This window comes from Pseudorasbora parva, chromosome 25, assembly GCF_024679245.1.
Source record: "Pseudorasbora parva isolate DD20220531a chromosome 25, ASM2467924v1, whole genome shotgun sequence".
NCBI lineage: Eukaryota > Metazoa > Chordata > Actinopteri > Cypriniformes > Gobionidae > Pseudorasbora > Pseudorasbora parva.
The window spans coordinates 36716672-36743140 of NC_090196.1; the positions used below are offsets into that span (position 1 = coordinate 36716672).

Below are 26469 nucleotides of genomic sequence, written 5' to 3' on the forward strand. Positions count from 1 at the left end.
ATAATCAGTGAAGTGTATTATTATGTCCAGTCCACTCCGCTGGAAATCAGTGTTCATGTTCCTGAATGAAACGCTCCACGCCAACTTTAAATATTTGTGTATGTATGCAATGGAAAAATACATTATTATTTTGACCATTACAGAAATGACAAGAGTAATCAATATCAAATTTACAGTGTTCACATGTTTTACTGGATATATTCATTATGCATTATTTTAAAAGACACTTCTTTGACTTTATTATTATTAATAGTGAATTTCTCCGCTGTTCCCCAAGCTTCACACACATCTCTCCAAACACTGCAGAGCAGAAAATAAACTGCGTTATTAAGTGTTTCTACTGTAGTTATTTGAGACTCTAGCTTGTACAATATTCATATTACCATTAAACATTTTACCCTTGATATCTGTCAAACTTAGGTCCTCTTTCTGTGATGTTTTCCTCAGAAGGATCAGTCCTTGTGGGGCATTGCCTCCATTACAGCAGCAGAGGCCTCAGGTCTGGGATTTATAATGTGCTCAGACATTCTCTGTGTGTTAATACCTTTCCATCATTGTTTAACAGCGGACTAATAACTATTATATTCTCCTTAACCCAGTAATGAAAAAGAGATATTCATTTTTGTATGGGATGTCTTTGCTGTTCCAAATATAATCTCCTGTAAGTGAAAAGTTTGCTTGTAGGCCCGTGTCTGTGCCATGAGAGCTGCTTTATGATATTGTAACTGGTATTTTGACTAAGAGTTTGCCTAATTGTTTGGCTTGATAGTTGGGAAAGGAATTCCAAATCTTTATTCATTAGATATTGAATGGTTTATTTTTGTAAGGTCCAGTGCGTTGGGTCATGTGATCTGGTTTGCCATGCACTTCCTGGTCTTGTCATGTGATTGCCCTCATGTGACCCTGTCATGTGCTCCGCTGTCACGTTCTCATTGGTTCACTGGTCAATCGTTGTTCACAGGTGTGTCTTGTCTAGTCATTAGTCTCTGGGTGTTCATGCCCTCATGTTTGCCGTGGTGTGAGTGTTATTCTCTGTAATTCTGCTGTTGGTGAGTGTCATCGAGTCTGTTAATAGTCAAGTGTGTATCCTCTGCTTTGTGTTTGTTCACACTACAGCTAAAACTGTCCTTGGGTTCGTCTAAACTTGCCTCTGGTGGACTTAATCATTACAGTTTTAAGTCTGCGTAAAGTGTCATAACTCAACATCTCTAAACCACCATGATTTTTAGAATTGCATAATTTATCTTCTTAGGTAATGTGGGTGTTTTTCCAAACACAATCAAAAAGTATTTTATCCAATAGTTTGGAAACTTCTGGGTGAATATCCAATGAAACTGACACAGACTGATCTGAGATCCCTTCAGCTTTGACAGAAGTACTCGCTCCTGAACGGACACATCCCTGATAACCATTAAACCTCTTACTAGTTTTATTAGTAATTAGATTGAAGATTAAATTATGCATATTCATTTTTACGTAACAGCTCCAGATATTTGACTTGATGTACAATCAGAATAAGTTAATTAAACCGCGTTCTTTGAGCGGAAACACCTGATTTATTCATATTCATTCCTGCTGCTGAAAATGATTTTTATGCACTTCTCAGCTTTAATGAATTAATTCCTATCTTTCAGAAATGCGGGAAGTGTCATCTTCAAACCGACGTAACTTAAATGTTTTCCCTAATGCGGTAATTCCTTGTAAATGTCCCGTTTTAATGTGACGGCCCATCGTTTGGTATCGGGAGAGATTAGACGGCCTTGTCTGATTCCTCTACCTATTTCAGATCCGCCAGAAGTTCTCCTGTCTGATTTAACTTGATCATCCTTTGTATAGGAACGTGATCGCTTTTTCAAAATGACTACTAAACCCAAAAAGAGGTGTTGTATGATATCAAATGCCTTGTGAAAATCAATAAATACAATAAACTGTCATCTTAAGCATTCATTGTAGTCTACCATGTCTATTATCAATCTAATAGTATTACTAATGTGCCTTCCTTGAATAAATCTAGTCTGTACCTCATCTTTAATATTGTCTAATCATTTTTTCCAGTCTTTAAGCAAAGATTAAAGCAGATAATTTTAGATGAATAATGCATCATTATTTAATAGACTATGTAACTCTAAAATTACTATCAAATCAAAGCCTTATGTCTAACCAAGTTGTTAGGGTTAGGGTTAGTGTTACTAACCCTTAGTTAGGGTTACCCTAACCCTAACCCTAACCCTAACTTCTGCATATCTAGTGCTGAAATATGACAGTCATAAGGCATTTATCACTGACTTCTGCAGAACTTTTTATCTTCCTTACAAATGCACACCTGTTTAATTTTAAACGAGGTTTAAACTTTGATGCAAGTTATTAGATTAACCTTGATTTAAAATGAATCCTATAATATACTGTAATTTACTGCAGTATCTTTAGTAAATACTAGAGTTTTTGAACCCTATGATTGTAGAGTACTTTTACTATAATATACTGTAATTTACTGTAGTATCTTATAGTATGTTTCAAAAACCCTATAGTATGTAGTGTGTGTCTGTGTGTGCTTCAGGTCAGAGTCCGGCTTGAGCTCGTCCCGCACGGCTTTTTGTCGTTGTAGTGTATGTGTAGTTTTGTCGTTGTAGTGTATGTGTAGTTTTGTCGTTGTAGTGTATGTGTAGTTTTGTCGTTGTAGTGTGTGTGTAGTTTTGTCGTTGTAGTGTATGTGTAGTTGTAGTGTATGTGTAGTTGTAGTGTATGTGTAGTTGTAGTGTATGTGTAGTTGTAGTGTATGTGTAGTTGTAGTGTATGTGTAGTTGTGTAGTTGTAGTGTATGTGTAGTTTTGTCGTTGTAGTGTATGTGTAGTTTTGTCGTTGTAGTGTGTGTGTAGTTTTGTCGTTGTAGTGTATGTGTAGTTTTGTCGTTGTAGTGTATGTGCAGTTTTGTCGTTGTAGTGTGTGTGTAGTTTTGTCGTTGTAGTGTATGTGTAGTTTTGTCGTTGTAGTGTATGTGTAGTTGTAGTGTATGTGTAGTTGTAGTGTATGTGTAGTTGTAGTGTATGTGTAGTTGTAGTGTATGTGTAGTTGTGTAGTTGTAGTGTATGTGTAGTTTTGTCGTTGTAGTGTATGTGTAGTTTTGTCGTTGTAGTGTATGTGTAGTTGTAGTGTATGTGTAGTTGTAGTGTATGTGTAGTTGTAGTGTATGTGTAGTTGTAGTGTATGTGTAGTTTTGTCGTTGTAGTGTATGTGTAGTTGTAGTGTATGTGTAGTTGTGTAGTTGTAGTGTATGTGTAGTTTTGTCGTTGTAGTGTATGTGTAGTTGTAGTGTATGTGTAGTTGTAGTGTATGTGTAGTTGTAGTGTATGTGTAGTTGTAGTGTATGTGTAGTTGTAGTGTATGTGTAGTTGTAGTGTATGTGTAGTTGTAGTGTATGTGTAGTTGTAGTGTATGTGTAGTTGTGTAGTTGTAGTGTGTGTGTAGTTTTGTCGTTGTAGTGTATGTGTAGTTTTGTCGTTGTAGTGTATGTGCAGTTTTGTCGTTGTAGTGTGTGTGTAGTTTTGTCGTTGTAGTGTATGTGTAGTTTTGTCGTTGTAGTGTATGTGTAGTTGTAGTGTATGTGTAGTTGTAGTGTATGTGTAGTTGTAGTGTATGTGTAGTTGTAGTGTATGTGTAGTTGTAGTGTATGTGTAGTTGTGTAGTTGTAGTGTATGTGTAGTTTTGTCGTTGTAGTGTATGTGTAGTTTTGTCGTTGTAGTGTATGTGTAGTTGTAGTGTATGTGTAGTTGTAGTGTATGTGTAGTTGTAGTGTATGTGTAGTTGTAGTGTATGTGTAGTTTTGTCGTTGTAGTGTATGTGTAGTTGTAGTGTATGTGTAGTTGTGTAGTTGTAGTGTATGTGTAGTTTTGTCGTTGTAGTGTATGTGTAGTTTTGTCGTTGTAGTGTATGTGTAGTTGTAGTGTATGTGTAGTTGTAGTGTATGTGTAGTTGTAGTGTATGTGTAGTTGTAGTGTATGTGTAGTTGTAGTGTATGTGTAGTTGTGTAGTTGTAGTGTATGTGTAGTTTTGTCGTTGTAGTGTATGTGTAGTTTTGTCGTTGTAGTGTGTGTGTAGTTTTGTCGTTGTAGTGTATGTGTAGTTGTGTAGTTGTAGTGTATGTGTAGTTTTGTCGTTGTAGTGTATGTGTAGTTTTGTCGTTGTAGTGTATGTGTAGTTGTAGTGTATGTGTAGTTGTAGTGTATGTGTAGTTGTAGTGTATGTGTAGTTGTAGTGTATGTGTAGTTTTGTCGTTGTAGTGTATGTGTAGTTGTAGTGTATGTGTAGTTGTGTAGTTGTAGTGTATGTGTAGTTTTGTCGTTGTAGTGTATGTGTAGTTTTGTCGTTGTAGTGTATGTGTAGTTGTAGTGTATGTGTAGTTGTAGTGTATGTGTAGTTGTAGTGTATGTGTAGTTGTAGTGTATGTGTAGTTGTGTAGTTGTAGTGTATGTGTAGTTTTGTCGTTGTAGTGTATGTGTAGTTTTGTCGTTGTAGTGTGTGTGTAGTTTTGTCGTTGTAGTGTATGTGTAGTTTTGTCGTTGTAGTGTATGTGTAGTTTTGTCGTTGTAGTGTGTGTGTAGTTTTGTCGTTGTAGTGTATGTGTAGTTTTGTCGTTGTAGTGTGTGTGTAGTTTTGTCGTTGTAGTGTATGTGTAGTTTTGTCGTTGTAGTGTGTGTAGTTGTGTAGTTGTAGTGTATGTGTAGTTTTGTCGTTGTAGTGTATGTGTAGTTTTGTCGTTGTAGTGTATGTGTAGTTTTGTAGTTGTAGTGTATGTGTAGTTTTGTCGTTGTAGTGTGTGTGTAGTTTTGTCGTTGTAGTGTGTGTGTAGTTGTAGTGTATGTGTAGTTGTAGTGTATGTGTAGTTGTAGTGTATGTGTAGTTGTAGTGTATGTGTAGTTGTGTAGTTGTAGTGTATGTGTAGTTTTGTCGTTGTAGTGTATGTGTAGTTTTGTCGTTGTAGTGTGTGTGTAGTTTTGTCGTTGTAGTGTATGTGTAGTTTTGTCGTTGTAGTGTATGTGTAGTTTTGTCGTTGTAGTGTGTGTGTAGTTTTGTCGTTGTAGTGTATGTGTAGTTTTGTCGTTGTAGTGTGTGTGTAGTTTTGTCGTTGTAGTGTATGTGTAGTTTTGTCGTTGTAGTGTGTGTAGTTGTGTAGTTGTAGTGTATGTGTAGTTTTGTCGTTGTAGTGTATGTGTAGTTTTGTCGTTGTAGTGTATGTGTAGTTTTGTAGTTGTAGTGTATGTGTAGTTTTGTCGTTGTAGTGTGTGTGTAGTTTTGTCGTTGTAGTGTGTGTGTAGTTTTGTCGTTGTAGTGTATGTGTAGTTTTGTCGTTGTAGTGTATGTGTAGTTTTGTAGTTGTAGTGTATGTGTAGTTTTGTCGTTGTAGTGTATGTGTAGTTGTGTAGTTGTAGTGTATGTGTAGTTTTGTCGTTGTAGTGTGTGTGTAGTTTTGTCGTTGTAGTGTATGTGTAGTTTTGTCATTGTAGTGTGTGTGTAGTTTTGTCGTTGTAGTGTATGTGTAGTTTTGTCGTTGTAGTGTATGTGTAGTTTTGTAGTTGTAGTGTATGTGTAGTTTTGTAGTTGTAGTGTGTGTGTAGTTGTGTAGTTGTAGTGTATGTGTAGTTGTGTAGTTGTAGTGTGTGTGTAGTTGTGTAGTTGTAGTGTATGTGTAGTTGTAGTGTGTGTAGTTGTGTAGTTGTAGTGTATGTGTAGTTTTGTCGTTGTAGTGTATGTGTAGTTGTGTAGTTGTAGTGTGTGTAGTTGTGTAGTTGTAGTGTGTGTGTAGTTGTAGTGTATGTGTAGTTTTGTCGTTGTAGTGTATGTGTAGTTGTGTAGTTGTAGTGTGTGTAGTTGTGTAGTTGTAGTGTGTGTGTAGTTGTAGTGTATGTGTAGTTTTGTCGTTGTAGTGTATGTGTAGTTGTGTAGTTGTAGTGTGTGTAGTTGTGTAGTTGTAGTGTATGTGTAGTTGTGTAGTTGTAGTGTGTGTGTAGTTGTGTAGTTGTAGTGTGTGTAGTTGTGTAGTTGTAGTGTGTGTGTAGTTGTAGTGTATGTGTAGTTTTGTCGTTGTAGTGTATGTGTAGTTGTGTAGTTGTAGTGTATGTGTAGTTGTGTAGTTGTAGTGTGTGTGTAGTTGTGTAGTTGTAGTGTATGTGTAGTTGTGTAGTTGTAGTGTATGTGTAGTTGTGTAGTTGTAGTGTATGTGTAGTTGTGTAGTTGTAGTGTGTGTAGTTGTGTAGTTGTAGTGTATGTGTAGTTGTGTAGTTGTAGTGTGTGTGTAGTTGTGTAGTTGTAGTGTGTGTAGTTGTGTAGTTGTAGTGTGTGTGTAGTTGTAGTGTATGTGTAGTTTTGTCGTTGTAGTGTATGTGTAGTTGTAGTGTATGTGTAGTTGTGTAGTTGTAGTGTGTGTAGTTGTGTAGTTGTAGTGTATGTGTAGTTTTGTCGTTGTAGTGTATGTGTAGTTGTGTAGTTGTGTAGTTGTGTAGTTTTGTCGTTGTAGTATGTGTAGTTGTGTAGTTTTGTCGTTGTAGTATGTGTAGTTGTGTAGTTTTGTCGTTGTAGTGTATGTGTAGTTGTGTAGTTTTGTCGTTGTAGTGTATGTGTAGTTGTGTAGTTTTGTCGTTGTAGTGTATGTGTAGTTTTGTCGTTGTAGTGTGTGTAGTTGTGTAGTTTTTGCATGGGTTTGTTTTCAGACTCCAGGAAGAGGAATCATGTCCCCGAACCGCACCAGCAGTCCTGTCATCCGAGAAGACCAGACTAAAGCACTGGAGACTCTCACCGCCTCGACTGACCAGTGAGATTATTACTTAGCTCAACTTTTTTCAGTGTTTTAATTTATTTAATTTGAGGATAATTAAAGAGGAATATTTTAACATAATTTAGTTCAGTGTCTTTATGCAGTCAGTCATTCATCCACTGTTACAGCTTGAGTATTGGGCTATTTTAAAGGTTCCTAATTTAGTTTTTACCTACACAGGTTTACGTGCATCAGAGTCGAGTTCCGCCACTTTAATTAACAGATTAACAGTAAGACGGTTATAGAGCTGAGGACAGGCGAAACAATCTGCATTAGTGCACCCCACCCTTAGCGTGTCTTAATGTACTATAACGGTGATATTTAAAAGATCAAATTCAGGTCACTTTCTTTTTTTATGCACACTATGTACAGGCGAGTAGATGAGAATATGAATGCGATGCGTTTCTTTTAATGATGGGGAAAAGCCTAACCTTGTGTTGCACTAATATTGTTCATCTGCTGTCCTGTTCAACACCAATAGGCGTATCTTGAATTTGGTGTTTTAATATCACTTTCTTACTGCATTAATACTGACTTCAAACCTGGTACAGATAAACTCACCGGTGGCCAATGGAGGTACGCCTTGTCTTGCGCTCCCGGTGGGCGTTCCTGTACGCGTGAGATGACGCGTGAGAATTATGAAGTGTAGAATATAATGCTACCAACATTATTGATATGATTATCAGATGGAGTGATTAAATGTACACCATGAATGCAATATAAAGTCACTTTAGATAAAAGTATTTACCAGATGCATAAATGTAACTAAATGTTGAGCTCAGATGTCTTTTTTTCCTCCAGATTTCATCAATCCGTTTCTGAAAGCAATGAAAACATGGCAGGGACGGTTCTTCCTGTCACGCAGGTAACTGTGCCTTTCAGTTTAAGAATTCAAAGGGACGGTCGAGGTTTCCTTATTTAAGTTTTTTACTTGGTGTGTAATGTTGCTGTTTGAGTATAGACGACATCTGCAAAGTTAAACACTTGAAGTTCAATGCAAAGGGATATTTTCTTTTAAATAAATTCTTCAGAGTTCTCCTTTACAAAGCTTAACAAAGTTAATCTTGAACATTATACCTTTGTGAGTACTGTCTATACACCGTCTAAAATGGCAGCTTTGGGGGCATAGGCGTAAAGGCTGTCTTTGAGCCTCTTAACAGACACAAAATGCAATTAAAATGTCTGTCCAACATGAACAGGTCCCTTACCTGACAACGAGATGCGTTTAGCCACTTAGCCATTGTTTAAATTCCCCTAAACAGCATTTTAGATGGATAGCTGTAGTCTCGTCCTGTGGGAACTCGGTTGTAGCCGGAAAAAGGTAAATAGTCCAGTTGGGAGGAGCTGTGTGTGTGTGTGTGTGTGTGTGTGTGTGTGTAGAGCATAGATGAAGTGCTGATTGTATTACTGCACATCTTTCCTCGAGCTGTGTGTGCCCAAATGGAAGGACAGATAAAGTTCCCATTACCTCCCAGAGTCCTGCTCTGGTCCTTTTACTTCATCCATTGCTCCTCCTGCAACGCTCGCTCCATCTGGGCTACGAGAGGCGTCCACATAAGTCACAGTGGTGGTGATGTAATGGGTCAAATGGCATGCTGGTGTAAGTGTAATGGTAATTTACACAGAAATTGTAATACAGTATGTCCGCAGGGGAAGAAGGAGGCGGGAACCGGCGAACATTTAAAAGACTTTATCCAAACATTGTATTTAGGGCACTTTTTGAGTCTCTTTGCCTCTTCATGACCGATCGTTTTCTGTGCTCCTCAGTTGTAAGTCGCTTTGGATAAAAGCATCTGCTAAATGTGTATTATCGGGAGCATTTTTGGATCAAGCACTGTGAGTTTCCATTCATGAGCCCTTAAACCCATTTACTACTAATGTTTTATTATTAAAGGAGATGCTGCACCAAACGGAGTGGAGCCATCAGGTTTAGCAACATTTCAGTTTTTCAGTGCTGATTTCTAGAAGCTGTCTAGCCTGCCGTGGTCATCCTCAGCTCTAGTCAGGATATGAGCCTGATGCTCATTGGGCTGGGATTATGGGGCGTGTTTCAACCCAACCAGGAGAGACCTCGACTGTGTTGCTATGTCCATGTTTTTTTCCGCGAGTTGTTTTCTATGTCCGTGGGTTGAGTGACTATTATGTGATATATAGACCCATGAGTGTGAATTTTAGCAGGCAACCTTTTAGGCAACATTTTACCCCCAAACGCCATTTTTTGGGAGTATTGGAGTAAGTTCGGCTAGCATCCAGGCTGGAAGCTGTCTGCCCTGGGTGCAACAAAGCGACCGTTGCAAAGCATTTGTCCTTCATGTCAGTGCGTCATAAAAAGAACGAGGCCTCAGTTTACTGTCGGGGATTTGTCGTGCCGCTCCTCATCCAGTGTAAATAACGTCACCGGTTATAACGGGTTATACAGTATTGTCTTGTCGTGCCGCTCGAATCCAGTGTAGACATGGTCCTGGCTATTCTAAATTCACGATAAACCACGGCTTCACAGGGCGTATTGCTTTATAAAATGGTTAGTCCATAAAATATTGAAATACTGATGTAATGAGGTCACAGGTGTATGTGTAATTTACAATGACTTCGAGCATGGCTCAACCAATCAGAATCAAGGAGCGTAACTCTCCGCTTTATAAACAAGCTCTTTCCTTTGTACACGGTAGCCAGTTTTACCATGCCTATTCCTCTTCAGGCAGTGGAAACTCTGGTACTAGATCCAATTGTTCTGGACTTGATGGACTTTAAAACGTTAACCCATCCCGTAAGGACTGAGGACTCAATCATGGAGGTTCTGAAGTACAGTCAGAGAGACCTGGATGCTGCACTACTGAAAGCAGAAGCACAGGTCCGCTCCCACACAAGATTAGGAGCACATGCGTCTCATTGGCCTCTCCTAATGTTTCCTTTCTCTTTACTAAGGCAAGAGAACGGCAGCAAGAGCTGCAGACTCGGGTTGAAGCATTGCATCTGGAGAATCAAGACGCGCTGTAAGTTTATTCAGACAAACCCTTATGATGAATTATGGGGGTCACCGTGATCATGGAACAGCTGAAATTCTTTCAAGATTGGGAAAGTAATGGAGATATCTGGACCATATTTAGTCAGACTGATTTCCCTCAAACACTGTTCCTTCTCTTCTCAGACTTTTATTGTCAGAATATGATGCCACCCTCACTCAAATCACAGGTGGGACCAGTTCTTTTTGGTTGCGTACATCATTGGGAGTATGTTGGATACTAAAACATCTCTATTACAGATGAGTATGACCAGGAGGAAGATTTTACTCAAATTCAGCGGGAGCAAGTTCTTCAGGAAAAATATGAGCTGTCTAAAGACTTGAATGATTTGGAGCAATCCTTCTTCTTTGTTGTCAAACGCCTCGGCAAATATCAAGAAGTTATTAAGGGAAAGATAAAGGTACACTTCACAGACTTTCAAACTTAAGATGTTGTGCTGTATAATGGTAATTTTCTTCTATAGCATGAGGAGATTCTGAAGCAGTTGGCCCAAAACTGCCAGGAGGAACTGCAGAAAGGAGGAAAGCGCTTTCAGGCGCTGAAGGCCCATACTGAGGAGAAACTAGATCTGTATGTGCTCTTCAAGCACTCTGGAATGCCTGAACATGTTCTTTTTATGAATCTGATGGTAAACATGGCTTGAATAATATGGCTAACAAGTCTCCCTAATGCTACAATTTCAGCGCAAATAAGACCATATTTGAGGTTCGCAGCGAACAGGGCACAGCGTCGGCAGCACTGCAGATGCAGCTCAAGAGAGAACGGCTGAGAGTTCAGGCCCTAGATATGGATCTGGAACAGAAGGTACATAAGCACACCAGCGATGTCCCTCACCGTGGTGCAGCGGATGCTTATGGCTGTTGATCTGATCTATATTTAAGTGTTTAAGACTCAGGAGTCTGAGCTGTTTGGGCCTTTTAGAAGTTCTGACGTGCTTTTTTTCAGTTGCTTATAAACACATTATTGGCAAAGTGTAATTACACTGTTAACACAAACTGGACTACCATAATATGTGGATGTATGTACATGCTTGTATTTTGGACATAATGTTTATGCATGTGTTTTTTAAATGAAGGCCTCACAGCGCACTATAGATAATCGGCCACAAGACCTTTGACTAATGGGTGTTACCAAAGCCCCTTTCACACTGCACGTCGGACCCTGGTGTGTGAAAGCAACCACGTCCCGGGATTGATTACCGAACTGAACCCGGGTCGGGGCTCTAGTAACATTGCGGGGTTCGATCCGGGACGAGCGTTGTGTGAACAAAAGCCGAAACTAATGCCGCAGCGTGTGCGTAGTTATCGTGCGACTCCTAGAGCTTGTTTCTTCAATAACACAACCCTGCAGTGCCAGAAGAGCTCGTCGGTGTTTTAAACGCAGAGAGTGTTCGGATACAAACGTGGTGCGTGACATGCGAAAGTGCTGACGCCACTGATCGGCGGTGAAGTTTTCTAGGACATTAGTCTAAAATACAGCACCTTGAGGTCTTCGTAGCGTCCCCATTCTTCTATCACCCAGTTGCATGAGCCGTGTACACAGAGCGGAGCGTTTAGCATCCGATGCTGCCTCTGTGCTCTAAGTCTCACTGCTTCACATTGTTTCCTCCTCTCAGCACACTATGCTTCCAGCGTACGCGTTATCAAGTTTACAAAGCAATGAGAACACTTCCGTTTTGCCTTTCCTTATTCTTTGACGATCTTTTTCGACTCGTACATTATACGTCACATCCGGATGTCACGTGACTCGACCCGGGACCGTTACGGGTTGTGTGTGAAAGCGCTCATATTACGGTATTTCACTGGCAGTGTGAATGGACCAAATCTAGCGGCCCGGGAACAAATGCCGGGTCACATTATCCGTGTGTTTGCCGGAATCGCAGTGGGAAAGGGGCTTAAGAATGTTTGCGTGAGACTCTTTGAGCCAGCTAATTCACATAATTCAATACATTGATTTAAATTTTGTAAGACATTTACTTTACAGAGGCCGTATGTGAAGAGGCGTGAACAATCATGAATATATATGGATATCACACCTGAGACACAATGAGCTGCATCAGAGCAAGATCGCGTGCATTTCAACATGAAATTTTGGGTTTGAAAATTACAGATAACCATAAAATTGCTTGATATCGGCGCCGATAATCGGTTGACCCATAGTAATGATTGTTATAAATCAAAAATTTGTGATTTTTAAAACAACATAATGCAATGCAATTATGATTTCAAATAATATAGTGTGAATTCAGGTTGATTGGGACACTTTTTTTTTTATTGAGTTATTTCAGTGGCAAAAATGTTCTGAATCATTTGATTTTGTAAACTGAAACGCACAATACTCAAATATCATCTCAAGCTTCGGTTTGAGACACGAGAGCACTGCGTGATCGCGCTAAGGCTGTCTGCTATATTTGCTTATTAAATAAGACGCAAATATATTAAAAACATTGATTTAAATTAAGATACAATTAATACAAAATGAAATGTAACAATTCACATCAGTATGAAAAATTAATTTGATTAGTAGGTCCTATATTTATAGCATCGGAGCAGACATTTGCGAACAAAAGCTTTATTGATATTTTACAGTAAACAAGCGAATCTGTCCAAAACAGGCCAAATAAATCTGGTCTAAACAGTCTTGAGTCGATTACATCTCGTGTTGCAGCAGGATTTGCGTTTAAATGAGTGGATAATGAGACGATCGAGAACGATAAACCGATATAAACACAGAATATTTGATATCCATTATATAAAACCTGACATTGCGATGTTTCTTTAGTCTTATGTTTGTGAGAAGTTTTCTCCAAGAGATCATTTTCTGAAGAGAATCCGATTAGACATCTTTGACAGAGATGCAGATCACACATCATGTCGGTTTTCTTTATTTTGCAAAAAGCACAACATTTTTGTGACTTTACTCAAATAATAGAAACGTAAGAGATTATATTGATTTATTACACGGCTCTGTGAAATACTTGATTCTGATTGGTCAATCGCTCATTCCAGCGGTATGTTATTCCCAGATAACACACACCGCTCATCCGGGTACTGCGAGTTATCTCGACCGGTTCTACTTCTGAGCTTAACGCTGGCGCCATCTTGTGGCTTAAACAGCCGTGGGTTACAATGGAAGACTTCAAGGCGGGTTTCCTTTATAACGTTTTTAATATGGATATTTTTCTGACACAAACGCATCGATTGGAATCAGAAGGCTCTATTAACCCATCGGAGTCGTGTGGAGCACGTTATTTGACGGACAGCTGCATTTAATGGACTTCAGAAACAGCTCCAACTACTGCTGGGATTAACGTTAGCCTGGACTTTTTAAATATAACTCTGATTGTATTTGTCTGACAGAAGAATGTCATAAACACCTATAATGACCTGAGGGTGAGTAAATCAGAGGCTTGGGTTCATTTTTGGCTGAACTAACCCTTTCAGCATTCATTCTCAACATTTAGCAGCGATAGATAAAGGCTTAAAGCAGTCTGGAACTGTTTTTATTTGCAGAAGCTTTGCGGAAGAGCTAATAAAATATTTAATCTCAAGACAATATTTTGTGCCTAATAATTATTTATTTGAGACTAGTAGGCGTGTAATAAGCGGGATAATGTCCACCCAGCCGGTTGTTATCTCAGAATAAACCCCTCCAGAGTGACGCTCCGCTTCGCCTCGGGGTCCTGATCACTCTGGAGGGGTTTATTCTGCGATAACAACCGGCTGGGTGGACATTATCCCTTACATATAACACTTGTCTTGGTGATAAATCGCCCGTTATTTGAGTCTCTTTGGCACTGATGATAACACGACTCCTGGGGCTTTTTGATGTAATTTCTCTATTGTCTCCTCAGGCTAAAGAAGTCGAAGACGTCACCGCTCTGTATGATGAGCTGTTGCTTAAAGTGCAAAAGCACTGATTTCATCACAACTTGCCATTGTGTTCATTGTTTGTTTGTTATTTTATATTTGTATGAATAAATAAAAATAATAATAATAATAAATGAAATGACAAACCTTTGACTGGCAGTACTGCAGTTTTAGAGCTGTTGGCTCATGGGGACCCAGGTTTAAGTTCACATCCTATTTCCTCACAACATGGCTTTGTCTAAAATCTACTCGACTGCCATATAAGTGTTTGTCAGCGCTTAAATATTAATGATCATAACCGATAACCAGTGTCCCTGCGGATCCTTTAAGCAGCACTAGGTAACTTTTCAACCTTCATAATATATTTTTAAGACTCTTGTGATGATAAATCGACTTACAATAGGTTGAATGACACGTCTGCCATAGCCTGACGGGGTTTGTATCGTTTTTAATCGTACTTTTAAACTTCGGGTTTCGGGTTGTAACCCGAGAACAAAAAGAACTACAAAATTCGACTGCTTTACGGCATATACGTCACTTCCACCAACACACACACTCCCTTACATTCAGACGTGCGAGCCCAACTTTGTTCGTCGGATAATATAGTCATGTCTGAAGCAGCAGAGACAAATAAGAAAGAAAAGGTTTTGTTGGAGGAAAGCAATAAGAGGAAACGAGAGAGTGCTGTGATTAAAGGCAGGACGAGGATCAACATGTGACCAGCGTTTGCTCGTCGGCGTGAGCTGAAGGAGGCGTGCCCGACCGATGCTGTCCTGCTTGTTACGGTGATTACCGACCACTCAAACACTGAACTGAAGGATCATATAGATTCTGTCAAACGCTAACCAATAGACTACTATAATGACGCTGGCTTGTAAACGTGAGCATCGTGATTATTTGGCGTTTGAAACAAATAAAACCCATGAAATGATATTCATATGACCTGCTGAAGCATCTGCCACTGACTGTACCTGATGAAGACATTTCACACGCGACGCCAGAAGAACAGCTGCATGTGAACTCCTCCTGCAGTGTTCAGGGGAACTGTTAGCGCTGCACCGACCCGCGGGACGCTTTTATGAAGTTATTTGGCCCGCACTGCAACAGTTAAATAGACATACGGGGTCCGCAGGTTGATTTTTTTTTTTTTTTTTTGTGGATTTGCTTCATGTGACTATATTCACATCCTTCACATCAGCATAAACACAGCGTCTCCTGCTCGAGAATGAGAGAGATATGGAGGAAATGATTGACTGAGTTTGCCTCTCACTCTTTCACTGCATGCTGTTATATAATGGTATCATAGATTGTAAAAAAAAGTATAATAATTGGGATGTATGTATCCTTTGATAATTGGGATGTATGTATCCTTTGATAATTGGGATGTATGTATCCTTTATTTTACCAACGAAAATTTTCAAAATGAAACCACCGCAGAGCAGAATCAATAATAGTTTGATTTAAATAATAAAAGGCCTGTGCCATTGAACCAATGACTCTCTCCTTAAGCCCGTGACCGAAGAGTCATTTATTAACTGGATCAGGATCTTCTAAACATCACTGTCTGCCTCAGTCACAATGGACTAACATCACAAAGCTTAGCACCGCACAGGGGGATGAGGCAAGGATGTCCACTCTCTTTCTACATCTCTCTTCACCGTTATTATCGAACGCCCAGCAGCAGCCATCGATCAAAGGTATTGGAACGCCACAACAAACACATCAAATCTCACTTCATGCAGATGATATTCTACTATTTATATAATAACCTCTAGTGTCTTCAGAAATAATTAAAACAATCCATTCCTTTTCAAAAATCTCAGATTTCCACGGTCCTGATCTCTGAAGAAGAGAAACATGAGGCGTGTGCTGGCGCTCGTCTTGAATGTACAGTAAGATATACTACATATGAATTGATACTAAATTAAGTTTGAAATAAGTTCTGAACTCTTATTCCTGAGGTTACTTCAGTTTTCATTCTAGAGCACCTTTAAATGAGATATATTGACTGTAGGTCAAGACCGTGACAGATAGTTAGGAATAGGATAGATATAGGCTAGTGGCACATTCATATAGGCTACATTAGAATTATATATATATATAATAGAGAACATATAGAATGATATAGCTATAGAAGATATTCATACGTGATATAGCCAATATAGATATGGAGGCTCCACATAAGAGATGCGGTATACTGGTGTGGGAGCGTTTCCATCTGGAAACACCACTTAAAGTGAGATGTGTGTAGTGTGTGTAGTGTGTATTGTATAATGCATGATCCATTAACTTAATGTTCAGTAATTTTCCTTCATTTGCATGTACTTGCTAAAAACTATCTGTGCATGCCAGCAACAAGTGTCCCGCCTTGTGAGAGATTTATTTCAAAGGCTGGAGAAATTATATTTATATAAAAAAATTGACTAAGTCAGCCGAGCAATTCATTTTTTTTTTTTTTATAAAAATGTGATGTAACCAATGACACATTGTGGCTTTATTTCTTTTAATAATCTTAATTTTTCATGACAAAAAAACAAAAACAACAAACTTGAGTTATTTCCAGTGAGGAGGCTACAGGTTACAAAGCCAAGTAGTTGTCAGACAGATGTTAAAACGTATTTTTAGTTTTGTTTTTTACATCCAGTAGTAGATCAGTCAGGGTTACTTCAGATCAATACACGCCAGTGTCCACTAGATGGCGGCATGGAGACGGGAGTTGGGAGTCGGGTGTCGTTTCGAAGCTTCAGCACATTTGCTTCAACTGTTTCAGTGCTTCACGAAGCCCCGGTCTGCCCATCACTAGTTATGGCCATATGTTCATACGAGCAGCATGCTCTCTAATCGCGGTGCTTGGATTTTTACACACCGGTCGCTTCAAGCTTTGAACGAACCGAGTCACTGATTCACTAGGGTTTCGAATCTTCACGAAGCCGCGTCACTAGAGACACGTGACTGCGGAAGTGCGCGCGGTGTTTGTTTATCAGCTGTTCTGGTGTAAACAGCAGCGAGCCTCCATTAACCAGCGGACTTTAACACTTATAACAGTACAGCCGACACACAAACATTCACTATGAGCTCCTAACACACAGGTATGTGCTATTTCTGTGTTTTTAAACAGTTACTTCAGTTTATCGCGTGACCCTGTGAGTTTGTCCAGCAGTCACATGTTTACTCTTCATCTCTGTGTGTTATTATATGATGCGAGGTCATGTTTTACAGTATTCATCTCTCACACACAGACACGCACAGTATAGCATATGATGTGTATGTGTTTAAAATTACATTAAACACGGTCATAAATCATATATTATTTCATATCCCAAATAAAAAAATACTGTAGTATAATATATTACAATTACTCTGTATTTACTTGTGTTTTTGAACCATACTATAGTAAAGATACTACAGTAAAGTATAGTAGATTACAGTAAAATTACTCAAGTAAATACTACAGTGCTTTTAAACCATAGTTACTATAGTACAGATACAGTGACTTATAGTATAATATATTTTACTATAATATACTATAATTTACTGCAGTATCTTTACTATAGTATGGTTCAAAGCATCAGCATTTACTAGAGTAATTTACTGTAATAGACTCTAGTATGTGTCATGTGGGAATAAAGGAGACTCCTAATGTGCTGATGTGGTTGGCAGGCGTCTGATGGATGATGAGTTCAGAGAGTGAGCTGAAGAGGCTTTAGGATGACCGTGGTCTGGCTGCTGGATGGCTGTGCTCTGCGTTTGTGCCTCTCCTCCAGGAGCCCGTTCTGCAGAGAGCCTCAGCGGCTGAGCTGGAGGCTGTGGTTCTGCCGGGTCGGGCCGGACTCAAGCTCCGCCTTTAGTACATCGGCACGGCAGCGATCGCTGGACCTGAAGCATCACACAGCCCGTCTGCGTGGGGCTCTGGGCTCGGTTTGGCAAGCAGTGAGCGGGACACGAGCGGAGATTATATCCCGATTCAAATCGGCAAAAAATAATTCAACACCGCCTATTTTATCGCAAGCTCCGCCCTATGCTGCTCAGGCTCCGCCTACTGCACTTGCTGCTACGCCAACTAAGACTCAAGAACAAAAGGAGTGTAGAGTGACCGGAACAGCCCCTCCCACTGCACCTCAGGCTCCACCCTCTGCACATAAGACTCCGCCCTCTGCACTTGCTCCTAAAGCAAACAAGATTCAAGGACAGGAGTACGGAGTGACTAAAATAGCCCTGCCTACTGCTCTTCAAGCCCTGCCTAATGCACTTAAAGCCCCGCCCAATGCACTTACTCCTAAAGCAACTAAGGTTCAAGTACAGGAGCGTGGAGTGACCAGAACAGCTCTGCCCACTGCAACTCAAGCCCCGCCCACTGCAACTCAAGCCCTGCCCTCTGCACTTGCTCCTAAAGCAACTACGGTTCAAGAACAAGAGCGTGGAGTGACCAGAACAGCCCCGCCCACCACACCACAGGCTCCACCCACCACAGCACAGGCTCCGCCTACCAATCAAACAACGCCCCTTTTCCACCCCGGATCTTTCGGCGCTCATCTGGGCGAGACCTACGACTATCTGTCTCACCATATTAACTCTTACTTTAGCAGCTTCTCTAAACCCCATCAGGTCGCCGCTCCGCCCGCTTCGTCTCAGCCGGAGACCTCTGCGTTCTCGCTCGGGAATTACTGGAACTCCTCCACGCCGAGCGTCCAAGCCTTTGTGGGAAACTACATCCGCCCGCTGGTTCCACGCTTCAGGTCGGAGACCAGAGGAGTGTCGACGGAGCCGGATGAACCCGCTTCTGATGATGGAGAACACAAGGGGGCACCGGAGAGCCGGGATCAGGAGCGAGCCATACGTCTGCGGCTCCAGAGGGAGAAGGTAAAGCCTTTACTCTTCTATGGGGATATGCCGTACACTGGAATGTGCTCGTTACATAAGCCACGTTTCCACCGCAGGAAACGTTCCTCAGGAACTAGGAACTTTAGGGTGGTACTCGGTGTGTTTCGACCGCAGGAACCAGGGTCTTAATGAAGTTCAAGGTAAATTTTTCCCCCTCCAAATGGCCCTGCTCGCGAGGTAGTACTTTTTCAAAGCTCAGGAACTTTCGAGGGTGGAACTTGGGCAAAGAACATGCTGATTGGTTGAGCTCAAGATGGAGGGATATTATCCGCAGGGGAAACGCTAATAATGTATTACCAGAATACATTATTACTTGAAAGAAGTAAATATACATTAATGAGCACATATTTTTGAAAGAACTAAGTGTTTTTAGCTAAGAATAAACTAAAAAAGTTACAGTGTAGCTTTAATTACCTTTTTAGTAAAACAATACATAACCAGCGAAAGCAGCACACCTTGAATCTCCTCCATACTTGTTATTGTTGCATACAGTGTGTTTTGTGCAAAAATGATTACTGTCTGACTGGAAGGAGCAGTTGCACGCAGTCCTACATCACCGAGCTAATTGGCCTAATCTTCACGGTACATCAGACCGCAGGGGAAACGCAGACAGTAGCAGGTCTAGGGGGAAAAAGTTCTTGCAAAAAAAGTTCCTGGTACAAATTGTTCCGGGTAATTTTGGTGGAAACATGGCTATTGAGAGAATCTTTATCATTATTAATGTCTTGGCTGTCACTTTTGATCAGTTTAACCCTGGTTCGCCAAACATTCTTACATATTAGGGTCGTTAGCGACCCGGATGTACATCTAACATGGATAGATAATACCTGTCATGATAATATGTTAGAGTAACAATTACAGAAGTATAAAATAAAAAAATATTTTGTTGCCTTTTCAACGTCTTCAAAAATCAATATTTTGATCACTGACAGCTTCTTGACTACATCACAGTGTGTATAATGCAGTTCAGGTGTTATTGTAGAATTGGGAGTTCAGTGGAATCACTCGTCCATTTCAGCTTGACCTCTGACCTCTCATGTTGTCCAGATTGTGGCGAGGGTCAGCGTGGACAGCCGGACGCGGGCCATGGTCCAGGCTTTGCAGCGGGCCTCAGACGTGCAGCTCTGTGTCCGGAGGGTGGAGGAGCTTAGTCAGCATCTGCTGGAGTTCCCCGAGACCCGGTCTGCCGCGGTCAAGGTCAGTCCCTAGTCCAGTCCCGAGTCCAGTCCCTAGTCCAGTCCCTAGTCCAGTCCCTAGTCCAGTCCCTAGTCCAGTCCCGAGTCCAGTCCCGAGTCCAGTCCCGAGTCCAGTCCCGAGTCCAGTCCCGAGTCCAGTCTCTAGTCCAGTCCCTAGTCCAGTCTCTAGTCCAGTCCCGAGTCCAGTCCCGAGTCCAGTCCCTAGTCCAGTCGCGAGTCCAGTCCCTAGTCCAGTCCTGAGTCCAGTCCCGAGTCCAGTCTATGTCCAGACCCTGCCTTGGGGAATCTGAATAAAAAGATGAAATTATAAGACAATATGTCAAAATTAATACATAGTGCGTCATCAATTTGAGATAAAAAAAAAAAATCAAAGTCATGATGATTCTCACCCCCCCCCCCCATCTCTCTCTCTCTCTCTCTCTCTCTCTCTCTCTGCGGATCAGGAGCAGGTTATCCCTCTTCTCTTGCGTCTCCATCAGGCCGCTGATGGCTCGCTGAAGTCCTCGGTCCGACTGGCTCTGGCTCTGGTGGGCTTCATCCAGCCCGTGAGGAACCGCGGCGTCCGGATCCTGTCCATCGACGGAGGGGGAACCAGGTGATCCGGCCGCTCCGGAGTGTGTGCTGGGATTCCATCAACACATGCTGACTCTACTCTGTGTGTGTGTGTGTCAGGGGTCTGCTGGCTCTTCAGACGCTGCGCCGCTTACAGGAGCTGTCGGGGAAACCCATCCACCAGCTGTTCGACTACATCTGTGGCGTCAGCACAGGTCAGTGTGTGTGTGTGTGTATGTGTGTGTGTGTGTGTGTGATGGCTAGGTTTTGGGGCAGGGGCAGTGTAGGGGGATAGAGAATACGGTTTGGACGGTATAAAAACCATTATGCCAATGGAATGTCTCCACATTACACAAAAACAAACCTGTGTGCGTGTGTGTGTGTGTGTGTGTGTGTGTGTGTGTGTGTGTGTGTGTTCAGGTGCACTGCTAGGCTTCATGCTGGGCGTTCGTCAAATGCCGCTGCAGGAGTGTGAGGATCTGTACAGGACGCTGAGCTCTGACGTCTTCAAGCAGAACGTGATCGTGGGAACCATGAAGATGAGCTGGAGTCATGCCTTCTACGAAAGCGAGATCTGGGAGCAGGTGCTCAAGTGAGTCCCACAATCCCACTATCTTGAGCTCAGGTGAGTCCCACAATCCCACTATCCTGAGCTCAGGTGAGTCCCACATTCCCACAATTTTGAGCTCAGGTGAGTCCCACAATCCCACAATTTTGAGCTCAGGTGAGTCCCACAATCCCACTATCCTGAGCTCAGGTGAGTCCCACAATCCCACTATCCTGAGCTCATGTGAGTCCCACAATCCCACTATCCTGAGCTCATGTGAGTCCCACAATCCCACTATCCTGAGTTCAGGTGACTCCCACAATCCCACTATCCTGAGCTCAGGTGAGTCCCACAATCCTGAGCTCAGGTGAGTCCCACAATCCCACTATCCTGAGCTCAGATGAGTCCCACAATCCCACAATCCTGAGCTCAGGTGAGTCCCACAATCCTCTGTTCATGTCCCAGTCCGACGGCTGACGGTCTCTTCCTCTGCACAGGGAGAAGATGGGCTCGGACCTGCTGATCGAGACAGCACGGGACATAGACTGCCCAAAGGTACGACGCTTGAGTCTGAGTGCGCGCGCGTGTGTGTGTGTGTGTGTGCGCGCGCGTGTGTGTGTGCGCGCGTGTGTGTGTGTGTGTGTGTGTGAGAGAGTGTCAGTGTTCATTAGTGAATTAGTAAGTGTGTCAGTGTTCATTAGCGAAGGTGTGAGTGTTCATTAGTGTGTGTGTGTTTGTGAGTGTTCATAAGTGAGTGCGTGTGTGTTCATTAGTTTGTGTTAGTATGTGTGTTCATTGGTGAGTGTGTGTGTGCTGCTCCTCCTCCAGGTGGCAGCGGTCAGCACGGTGGTCAACCACAGTCCTCCAGTGAAGGCGTATGTGTTCAGGAACTACACTCTTCCGCTCGGGCTGCGCTCTCATTACCGGGGCGGCTGCCGGCACCGGCTGTGGGAGGCACTCCGGGCTTCCTCCGCCGCTCCAGGATACTTCCGGGAGTTTGCTCTGGGAGACGACCTGCACCAGGTGAGGCCCACAGGGCCATAGAATGGGCTTTATTACCCTAACCCGACCTGCACAGGTGAGCCCCACAGGGCCAGAGAATGTGCTTTATTACCCTAACCCGACCTGCACAGGTGAGGCCCACAGGGCCAGAGAATGGGCTTTATTACCCTAACCCGACCTGCACAGGTGAGGCCCACAGGGCCAGAGAATGGGCTTTATTACCCTAACACGACCTGCACAGGTGAGGCCCACAGGGCCAGAGAATGGGCGTTATTACCCTAACCCAACCTGCACCAGGAGAGACCCACAGGGCCAGAGAATGGGCTTTATTACCCTAACCCGACCTGCACCAGGAGAGACCCACAGGGCCAGAGAATGGGTTTTATTACCCTAACCCGACCTGCACCAGGAGAGACCCACAAGGCCATAGAATGGGCTTTATTACCCTAACCCGACCTGCACCAGGAGAGACCCACAGGGCCATAGAATGGGCTTTATTACCCTAACCCGACCTGCACCAGGTGAGGTCCACAGGGCCAGAGAATGGGCTTTTTTACCCTAACCCGACCTGCACCAGGAGAGACCCACAGGGCCATAGAATGGGCTTTATTACCCTAACCCGACCTGCACCAGGAGAGACCCACAGGGCCATAGAATGGGCTTTATTACCCTAACCCGACCTGCACCAGGAGAGACCCACAGGGCCATAGAATGGGCTTTATTACCCTAACCCGACCTGCACAGGTGAGGCCCACAGGGCCAGAGAATGGGCTTTATTACCCTAACCCGACCTGCACCAGGAGAGACCCACAGGTCCAGAGAATGGGCTTTATTACCCTAACCCGACCTGCACCAGGAGAGACCCACAGGGCCAGAGAATGGGCTTTATTACCCTAACCCGACCTGAACCAGGAGAGACCCACAGGGCCAGAGAATGGGCTTTATTACCCTAACCCGACCTGCACCAGGTGAAGCCAACAGAGCCAGAGAATGGGCTTTATTACCCTAACCCGACCTGAACCAGGAGAGACCCACAGGTCCAGAGAATGGGCTTTATTACCCTAACCCGACCTGAACCAGGAGAGACCCACAGGGCCAGAGAATGGGCTTTATTACCCTAACCCGACCTGAACCAGGAGAGACCCACAGGTCCAGAGAATGGGCTTTATTACCCTAACCCGACCTGAACCAGGAGAGACCCACAGGGCCAGAGAATGGGCTTTATTACCCTAACCCGACCTGAACCAGGAGAGACCCACAGGGCCAGAGAATGGGCTTTATTACCCTAACCCGACCTGCACCAGGTGAAGCCAACAGAGCCAGAGAATGGGCTTTATTACCCTAACCCGACCTGCACCAGGAGAGACCCACAGGTCCAGAGAATGGGCTTTATTACCCTAACCCGACCTGCACCAGGAGAGACCCACAGGGCCAGAGAATGGGCTTTATTACCCAAACCCGACCTGCACCAGGAGAGACCCACAGGGCCAGAGAATGGGCTTTATTACCCTAACCCGACCTGCACCAGGAGAGACCCACAGGGCCAGAGAATGGGCTTTATTACCCTAACCCGACCTGCACCAGGAGAGACCCACAGGGCCAGAGAATGGGCTTTATTACCCTAACCCGACCTGCACCAGGAGAGACCCATAGGGCCATAGAATGGGCTTTATTACCCTAACCCGACCTGCACCAGGAGAGACCCACAGGGCCATAGAATGGGCTTTATTACCCTAACCCGACCTGCACAGGTGAGGCCCACAGGGCCAGAGAATGGGCTTTATTACCCTAACCCGACCTGCACCAGGAGAGACCCACAGGGCCAGAGAATGGGCTTTATTACCCTAACCCGACCTGCACCAGGGCCAGAGAATGGGCTTTATTACCCTAACCCGACCTGCACCAGGGCCAGAGAATGGGCTTTATTACCCTAACCCGACCTGCACAGGTGAGGCCAACAGGGCCAGAGAATGGGCTTTATTATCTTAACCCGACCTGAACCAGGTGAAGCCAGGGCTTCATGTACAGTCTTGTTCAAAATAATAGCAGTACAATGTGACTAACCAGAATAATCAAGGTTTTTAGTATATTTTTTATTGCCACGTGGCAAACAAGTTACCAGTAGGTTCAGTAGATTGTCAGAAAACAAACAAGACCCAGCATTCATGATATGCACGCTCTTAAGGCTGTGCAATTGGGCAATTAGTTGAAAGGGGTGTGTTCAAACAAATAGCAGTGTCTACCTTTGACTGTACAAACTCAAAACTATTTTGTACAAACATTTTTTTTTTTCTGGGATTTAGCAATCCTGTGAATCACTAAACTAATATTTAGTTGTATGACCACAGTTTTTTAAAACTGCTTGACATCTGTGTGGCATGGAGTCAACCAACTTGTGGCACCTCTCAGCTGTTATTCCACTCCATGATTCTTTAACAACATTCCACAATTCATTCACATTTCTTGGTTTTGCTTCAGAAACAGCATTTTTGATATCACCCCACAAGTTCTCAATTGGATTAAGGTCTGGAGATTGGGCTGGCCACTCCATAACATTAATTTTGTTGGTTTGGAACCAAGACTTTGCCCGTTTACTAGTGTGTTTTGGGTCATTGTCTTGTTGAAACAACCGTTTCAAGGGCATGTCCTCTTCAGCATAGGGCAACATGACCTCTTCAAGTATTTTAACATATGCAAACTGATCCATGATCCCTGGTATGCGATAAATAGGCCCAACACCATAGTAGGAGAAACATGCCCATATCATGATGCTTGCACCTCCATGCTTCACTGTCTTCACTGTGTACTGTGGCTTGAATTCAGAGTTTGGGGGTCATCTCACAAACTGCCTGTGGCCCTTGGACCCAAAAAGAACAATTTTACTCTCATCAGTCCACAAAATGTTCCTCCATTTCTCTTTAGGCCAGTCGATGTGTTCTTTGGCAAATTGTAACCTCTTCTGCACATGCCTTTTTTTTAACAGAGGGACTTTGCGGGGGATTCTTGAAAATAGATTAGCTTCACACAGACGTCTTCTAACTGTCACAGTACTTACAGGTAACTCCAGACTGTCTTTGATCATCCTGGAGGTGATCATTGGCTGAGCCTTTGCCATTCTGGTTATTCTTCTATCCATTTTGATGGTTGTCTTCTGTTTTCTTCCACGTCTCTCTGGTTTTGCTCTCCATTTTAAGGCATTGGAGATCATTTTAGCTGAACAGCCTATCATTTTTTGCACCTCTTTATAGGTTTTCCCCTCTCTAATCAACTTTTTAATCAAAGTACGCTGTTCTTCTGAGCAATGTCTTGAACGACCCATTTTCCTCAGCTTTCAAATGCATGTTCAACAAGTGTTGGCTTCATCCTTAAATAGGGGCCACCTGATTCACACCTGTTTCTTCACAAAATTGATGACCTCAGTGATTGAATGCCACACTGCTATTTTTTTTGAACACACCCCTTTCAACTAATTCAACTAATTGCCCAATTGCACAGCCTTAAGAGCGTGCATATCATGAATGCTGGGTCTTGTTTGTTTTCTGAGAATCTACTGAACCTACTGGTAACTTGTTTGCCACGTAGCAATAAAAACATATACGAAAAACCTTGATTATTCTGGTTAGTCACATTGTACTGCTATTATTTTGAACAAGACTGTATATGTAAAATGGGCTTTACATGTACAGCTGAGATCTGAGGAAGGTATTATGGGTAGCCTGAGACATCTCAGCACTCTTCCATCAGGACACATTCCCTCGAGGAACAGAATAAAATGAACAGAGCTTCAGTGTGAATCGAAGGGTCAGACGCGGGGTCTTTACGCCTCATTATCTAATTACTCTGACAGCTTCTCATCCGTGACCTCTGACCTCTGGAGACGCAGCCTTCAAGTTGTGCTGATGAAGAATGTGAGACTCCAACACTGGCTGAACTGATCCATCAGAGCTTGACATTATCGCTTATCCGGGACAAGATGATTTCTTTAAGCGCCGAGTGAAAGATTCTCTCTCTTATTCTCTCCCGGTGGACACCACTGCAAAACACGCTCTCCTTACTCAGCACTTTGGTCTCGTTTCCAGTCTAAATATCTAACAATTCTTAAATCAAGATGCATTTACTAGATCAGTTGATTCAACAACGGTTTTGTTGAAAATAAACCCAATGGGGTGAGAAAAATAATCTTATTTCTGATTGAAATCTTGTTTCTTGTTTCCTTCCCAAACAGAAATCAGATTATTCTCCTCACCCCATTGGCAGATCATTTGGCCTGTTTTAAGATAAACTCTCTTCATTTAGATATTTATCCCCAGAAAACAAGAAAATATATCTTATGTAATTTCACTTATATAGTAAATTCATCTTGATTTAAGAATATTAAGATATTTGGTCTGGAAACAAAACAAAAAATACTAAATAAGAAGAGCATTTATTGCAGTGGAGCGGATTAAAACGGCAAAAACTAAAAAATATCTAGCGAATCGCCAAAATGCGAGAATGATTCTGTGTTCATTAGTGTAAGAGGCGATGGATAGGGGATAATAGTGTAGTATATTATGAGCTGAAGGTGGCGCTGTTGACGCTCACGCATCTC

At 42.6% G+C, this 26469-nt stretch overlaps 2 protein-coding genes across 3 annotated transcripts in view; both read left to right on the top strand.

Moving 5' to 3' along the window:
* Positions 1-965: 965 nt before the first annotated feature.
* On the top strand, positions 966-13767 carry LOC137065360 (transforming acidic coiled-coil-containing protein 3-like). The gene is made up of 10 exons (XM_067436973.1): positions 966-1049; positions 6705-6805; positions 7610-7673; positions 9507-9659; positions 9734-9801; positions 9957-10000; positions 10071-10231; positions 10295-10401; positions 10515-10635; positions 13685-13767. Exons 2-10 carry the CDS (start codon positions 6723-6725, stop codon positions 13748-13750), a joined length of 867 nt encoding a protein of 288 aa, XP_067293074.1. The 5' UTR covers positions 966-1049; positions 6705-6722; the 3' UTR covers positions 13751-13767.
* Positions 13768-16620: 2853 nt separating this feature from the next.
* Positions 16621-26469, top strand: part of LOC137065079 (calcium-independent phospholipase A2-gamma) — a 12128-nt gene continuing 2279 nt past the window's right edge. Inside the window, exons 1-8 of one of the 2 annotated variants that reach the window (XM_067436644.1) lie at positions 16632-16789; positions 17361-18560; positions 19629-19778; positions 20221-20372; positions 20450-20544; positions 20750-20921; positions 21374-21431; positions 21705-21899. In XM_067436644.1, the coding sequence (XP_067292745.1) occupies positions 17409-18560; positions 19629-19778; positions 20221-20372; positions 20450-20544; positions 20750-20921; positions 21374-21431; positions 21705-21899 (1974 nt within the window). In that variant the 5' untranslated portion in view covers positions 16632-16789; positions 17361-17408. Of the gene's footprint in view, positions 16790-17360; positions 18561-19628; positions 19779-20220; positions 20373-20449; positions 20545-20749; positions 20922-21373; positions 21432-21704; positions 21900-26469 lie in introns of both variants that reach the window. The other variant, XM_067436645.1, reaches the window with a different exon arrangement.